The 5718-nt window shown below is 37.1% G+C and overlaps 3 protein-coding genes across 4 annotated transcripts; 1 reads left to right on the forward strand and 2 right to left on the reverse strand.

Annotated features, from left to right (window-relative positions):
* Positions 1-247: 247 nt before the first annotated feature.
* Positions 248-1347, reverse strand: Pop4 (ribonuclease P/MRP subunit POP4). Of its 2 annotated transcripts, none has more exons than XM_073982658.1 (2): positions 1199-1347; positions 248-872 (listed from the first exon to the last, which is right to left on the reverse strand). In XM_073982658.1, the coding sequence occupies exon 2, from the start codon at positions 869-871 to the stop codon at positions 248-250; it is 624 nt and encodes a 207-aa protein (XP_073838759.1). In that variant the 5' UTR covers position 872; positions 1199-1347. The 2 variants fall into 2 exon arrangements, with proteins under 2 accessions (XP_073838759.1, XP_073838760.1); XM_073982659.1 differs by having other exon boundaries at positions 248-892.
* A 337-nt stretch (positions 1348-1684) lies between these two features.
* cbc (protein CLP1 homolog) lies at positions 1685-3783 on the forward strand. Its single transcript, XM_073982656.1, has 5 exons — positions 1685-1919; positions 1977-2529; positions 2624-2994; positions 3406-3539; positions 3608-3783. Exons 1-5 carry the CDS (start codon positions 1821-1823, stop codon positions 3720-3722), a joined length of 1272 nt encoding a protein of 423 aa, XP_073838757.1. The 5' UTR covers positions 1685-1820; the 3' UTR covers positions 3723-3783.
* On the reverse strand, positions 3688-4794 carry Gas41 (YEATS domain-containing protein 4 Gas41). Its single transcript, XM_073982657.1, has 2 exons — positions 4112-4794; positions 3688-3975 (listed from the first exon to the last, which is right to left on the reverse strand). Exons 1-2 carry the CDS (start codon positions 4650-4652, stop codon positions 3815-3817), a joined length of 702 nt encoding a protein of 233 aa, XP_073838758.1. The 5' UTR covers positions 4653-4794; the 3' UTR covers positions 3688-3814.
* Positions 4795-5718: the final 924 nt, after the last annotated feature.

The following is a 5718-nucleotide window of genomic DNA, read 5'->3' on the forward strand; positions in this document are numbered from 1 at the left end:
TTTTAAAATTATTTTGCTTTTGCGGAATATTCTGAGGGATATATTCATGATTGCCCCAAAATGTTTGGATTTTACATACAGATTCACAGCGTTCCGGCTAACACAAAAGTTATCACCAGGTTTCAAGGAAGGTCTTCTTGGCATTATCCTTTAATATGAAACTTATATTTCTAATACCTCCAAATTGGATTATTTTGCGTTTTCAAATCCATCCTATAGTAAAAGAAAACAACAGTTTTTTTTTTTGTTAACAATCAAATGGTTCAATGTAATTCTTTATTTTCTTAACAGAGCGTTCAGCTGGCCTAATACATAGATGCTTTCCGAATATTATAAAATTCATATTACCAAATTTCATGCTAAAGACACATTCACTTTTTGGCACAGTTCTTAGGTGATCATCCTTTCCAAGAATTTTCAGTACATTCTTCGTATCCATAACAACAATGCCCGATATTCCGACAAGTGTTGAACATTTCGATTGGATAACTGACATTTTGGAACCATGCAAATCAGTCTTAACCAATAGTTTACTAAAGGCATCGTAACCAGGTTGATGAACATGTGGTACTTGATCTCCTTCGTTGAGCCCCAAGTGCTCTTTCATATAACCCCTCCATAGTCTGTGTAATGGCTGGGCGTCCGCATATTTCATTTGACGGGTGGGTAATGTGTGTAGGCCCATCTGTGCATATTCCCGTCTGGTAAGAGTTGATGATTTCGTTGCCCTTTTCTTTCGACTCAATTGCTTTTTACTTTTAGTGCCGTGCAACATGGTTATATGTTCCGGATTTATGTCGATGTTTGGCCTTTTATCCGGCACTACCATATTTGTTAAATATTCTTGGAGCGGTTGTATTTGTGTGTCCATTCTGTAAGCAGAGAGTGTCAACTATTTTTATAGATTTTATGCACCATTTTATAGAATGTCATCGATATAAGAAGTCTCAATAGAGTTGGAACAAGACGGGAACAGGTGCGACCTCCCGATTCTTTTTTTTTTTTTTTGAAATTTTTAATTTTTACCACATGTTGTCTTGAACACAAAAATATATATCGTCTGGGGGAAGTCTATAGTTCCAGAGATATATGGACTTCCCCCAGACGATACCTGTCTGCCTGTGGTAACATTTCAGAAAAATCTGGAGGTCGCACCTAAACCCGTCTTAAGTCATAAAGTTTAAGTTAACTAACTTACTTGGTAAAGTATAAATCCAAATAAAAACAAAATCACGTTTTTAAGCGACGTAGAGTAAGTAGTAAATAATTAAATAAAGCAGCCAAATCAAAATATTTAGAATGAGAGTGGAATGAGAGAAAAGATAAAATTAAGTTCTTCTTCTTGAGAAATTGCCAATCACTATAAGTTACTTACACATATGATCCCCACAACTCACCACAACTCACCATGAAATGATGGTTCGTAGTTCAGTGTAGAGCTGGCAAACTATCGATTATCAGACTATCGTTTTGATCGCTATCGTAAAGCTTTTATTATGTTGGATTCCAAATCAGTTATGTTTCAAATAATTCACGACAAGTAACAGAAAAATGTTTTTTTGGTAGCCGATGGAAATGCCCAGGCTTTTGTTGACATTTTGCGTAAGTACTTCACAGAAATACACAGAGCCCAATCAATAATTAAACCTAGTTCATGTGCTCTTATCAATGAATCGTTCGTTTGAACTTGTTTTGATTTCTGAAACAGCTGATTTTTCCTTGCCTCGTTTGCAGTCGGCGTTTCGCTTTCTTCTCATTCTGTTGGTTTGGAGCATCTTTGGTCAACGTTTTTAGTTTTTTTACATTTATTTTTGTTTAACATGACGGAGGAGTCTAAAGACTACACTGAATACACATTGGACACTGATTCGGAGCTACGTTTCGAAATAGAAGATAAAGATGCAAAAGTACAAGTGATGGTAAGATGGAACAATGACGCGCTTTGAAATGTTTCTAATGATGCGTTGTATGGTCAGCTATTTTCAGGCTTTGCTGAGATGTTTGGCACAGAATTGGTTAAGAAAAAGAAGTACAACTTTGCAGTTGGAGCCAAAGTTGCTATATTCACATATCAAGGCTGCGTTTTACATGTGTGGGGTAAAACAGATGTTAGTTACATTTCCAAGGAGACTCCAATGGTCCAATACCTGAATTGTCATGCAGCATTGGAGCAGCTAAGGACCCAAGCAGAGGAAAAAGACGAACGTGGCCCTATTGCAATGGTTGTAGGGCCCATGGATGTGGGCAAAAGTACATTATGTCGGATTTTACTTAACTATGCTGTGCGCCTCGGTCGACGGCCATTGTATGCCGATACAGATGTGGGACAGGGAGCTCTTTCGATTCCCGGCACAATTGGCACCATTTTAGTTGAGAGACCGGCCAGCATTGAAGAGGGCCTTTCAATGACAGCACCTTTGGTGTATCATTTTGGTTATAAAACTCCTTCGGGAAATAATACATTATACAAGGCGGTGGTTAGTAAAATGGCCGAAGTGACTTTGGAATCAATGAATGTTAACAAGAAGAGTAAGCATAACCAGTTTGAGGTATTTTGATGAAATTCAAGTTGCAGCAAATTAAGAAACGTGTTCATAATCATATGATTTGTGTTTGTTTCTAGCAAAACATTCAGGAATTATTATAAACACCTGTGGATGGGTTAAAGGAGACGGATATGCTATTCTGGCCCACACAGCACAAGCCTTTGAGGTAAATGCCGTGTTTGTTCTTGATCAGGAACGGCTATACAATGAACTCTTGCGAGATATGCCATCATTTGTACGAGTGGTTTTGCTACCAAAGAGTGGAGGCGTTGTAGAACGAAGTAAAGAGCAGCGAGCAGAAGCGAGAGATCAACGCATAAAGGAATATTTTTATGGTTCAAAAACACCTTTCTATCCATTCTCGTTTGAAGTGAAATTCGCCGATTTAAAACTGTATAAAATTGGAGCTCCTCCCTTGCCGGATTCTTGTATGCCAATTGGTATGAAGGTAAGTTGTCAATGGGATAAGGTTGTTGTTGCATTTAATGCTGGGTTGGCAGCCTCTGGCCGAAACAGCCGCTGCCGTGGGATTGATGGGATAAGGTAGTTGTTAAATGAATCATATGTGAGAATATTCGTCCGAAATTGATGGCCGTGGAATGTATGTATGCCCACGGTAAATTCTATTGGTATTGATTGCCGTCGTGGTACAGTTGCAACCGCCTTTTACACAGAAGGTTTGGGGTTCAATAGCTGAACTTTATCTTAAATGTCCTTATGTCCCGGAAAACCTTTATCTGTTATTTTTAATTTTTCAATGTACCTCACCTCTTAATTAAAATATCACTATAAAAAGACATTCGCCTTAATATGGAAAAAAAAAATTACTTATGTTCTTACATTTTCCATTAACAAACAGGCCGAAGACAACAAAACCAAATTGGTAGCAGTTACACCTTCTGCCTCACTCCTACATCATATTTTGGCCGTGAGTTTCGCAGAATCCAATGAGGACGATGTAATTGGCACAAATGTGGCGGGATTTGTTTGTGTGTAAGTAAACAACTAAGGTATGTAGTTTTGTGGGTAAACATAACTGAACACACCTTGTATACTTTCAGAACGGATGTTGACATGGAACGACAAGCAATTACAATTCTATCTCCCCAACCCCGCCCTCTGCCAAATACGCTGCTATTACTTTCTGATTTACAATTTATGGATAGTCATGCATAACAGTATATTGTTACACACAACTTAATTTATATAAATATAAAACTAAATTACATTAAACTAATTGTATATTTCTGTATATAAATTTCGATTTGTTAGGCATTGGGCGGCTTTTGCACTTTTGCCAATTCAGTCTTGAATTTTGCTATAGTCTCTCTTGCCAATTTCAGCTTATCCTTTAGCGTATTTATTTCTCCTTTCACCTTTTGCTTTACGTCAATGATATTCTCCAAAGTCTTTTGTTTTTTAATTTCAACTGTAAAAAATAAACTTTTTAATATAAATAAAAGAAATACATACTATATTGGTCTGTTCCAGTACTGCAAGAATCTACTTATTTGTTCTATTTTTCTGGAACAGAGCATATAGATATATTGGTTGCATTCACTTACAGTCAGTATCATGGGTGTAGGGTCCATTCGTCAATGGTTGAACATTCATTAGGAAATGTTGCATTAGCTGGGTAGGCTCTTGGAATACAATCTCCTCATATGATTCTGATACCAATCCCTTCTTGGGATCCATTGTAGTTGCCGAAAGTTCACCATCCACAATCGGTGATTGAAAAAGTTTTAAAATGTGATAGCAAGTAACTGGTCTCTCTGTGGGATCATGAAAATAAATCTTGATGACAACTTCAAATTCACCCCATCCGGTTTCAGTTATCTCGTACGGTGGCTTGGTGACAATACGATTCGGATTGGCATAACTTTCGTGCAATTTGAAATGGACTTTCTTCACATAAACACTCATATCCTCGTTATGAAACGGCTTAACATAAACTTTCCACTGATGAGTGTGTCCATCTTCTTCACGCTTCTTACCAAACGAGCGGGCGATATTCCCATAAACAATGGGTTTAACTATGGTCAGACCTTTTACTCTGCCGCCGGAATCTGGACCAAAATCGGTTGGAATATTTAAACTATTCATTTTTGTTATGTCTTAAACAATAAACAAACACGATTCCTCCAAAAGATAGAGTTGTGTAGTTCCGGAATGAACTAGTTCCAAGGAACTATTGGAACTATATCCGACTCTTGCATTTATATAGTTCCTTTAGTTCATACAAGCTCTGTTGCACAACTAAAAAGTTTTTACAATTTTTACGACTTTTACATATTTTACCCGAAAACCCCTTCCCGTACACAAAAAAGTTGTAAAATGTTCACTTCTCTTTAAACAAAAATGGCGCTGAATGACGCTCTCTTTAAAAACTTTTTACTCGACAAATTTGAGCGTGTAAAAAATAGTAACATGGATACCGGCGTCTGATTGGCTGGTACGCCGACTTTGACATTTGTTCCAGCTTTTTTGACGTTTTTTCCATTTTTGCGTTCCCGAACTTTATGAAAAAACTTTTGTTTGACAACAAATTTTCTCTCTTCTCTTTTACGAGTTTTACTATTAAAAAGTACGGGAACAAAGCTACAGTTCCAGCCGTACATATATGCTCTGTTCCAGAACCTGCAAGAAGCTACTATTTTTTACTATGATAACATTTTTTCCCTTATGTTATCGGAAAAAATAGTAAAAGTTAGTAAATTCTTGCAGTTCTGGAACAGAACAATAATTCCTTTCATTTGTATAATTAATTTTCTTCATTTAATTCAATGTTAATCACCACTGGGCTCGCGAGCCGTGTCTGTGTGAACACACACAATCTCAATTGTGGTGAGTTTGAACGTTACTCTCACCACCGATCATCTTCTTTGTTTTAGCAATGAATTAACGCACACGATGTTTATCTAGAGAGGGATAGATAATCTCGTGTGTGTGCCCAACACAAACGTAGCGGTTGAATTTGCTGTTGCTGGTGAACACTGATTTAATTCCACACTCACTTCGATCTTTTCACGTTCGTTTCCTTAATCATTCAGATGCGGTCACATTTGGTCTGTTCCAGAACTGCAAGAATTTACTAACTTTTACTATTTTTTCCGATAACATAAAGGAAAAAATGTTATCGTAGTAAAAAATAGTAGCTTCTTGCAGGTTC

Source organism: Musca autumnalis, unplaced genomic scaffold (assembly GCF_047663935.1).
Source record: "Musca autumnalis isolate F117 unplaced genomic scaffold, ASM4766393v1 scaffold_4, whole genome shotgun sequence".
Lineage (NCBI taxonomy): Eukaryota > Metazoa > Arthropoda > Insecta > Diptera > Muscidae > Musca > Musca autumnalis.

Excerpts from the sequence above, each read along its gene's own strand:
- Pop4 (XM_073982658.1), bottom strand. The coding sequence starts at position 871 with ATGGACACACAAATACAACCGCTCCAAGAATATTTAACAAATATGGTA.
- Gas41 (XM_073982657.1), bottom strand. The coding sequence starts at position 4,652 with ATGAATAGTTTAAATATTCCAACCGATTTTGGTCCAGATTCCGGCGGC. Across the intron at positions 3,976-4,111 it reads CTACACCCATGATACTGACT|TTGAAATTAAAAAACAAAAG; the intron begins GTAAGTGAATGC and ends TATTTTTTACAG.
- cbc (XM_073982656.1), top strand. The coding sequence starts at position 1,821 with ATGACGGAGGAGTCTAAAGACTACACTGAATACACATTGGACACTGAT. Across the intron at positions 2,530-2,623 it reads AATGAATGTTAACAAGAAGA|CAAAACATTCAGGAATTATT; the intron begins GTAAGCATAACC and ends GTTTGTTTCTAG. Across the intron at positions 2,995-3,405 it reads GTATGCCAATTGGTATGAAG|GCCGAAGACAACAAAACCAA; the intron begins GTAAGTTGTCAA and ends ATTAACAAACAG.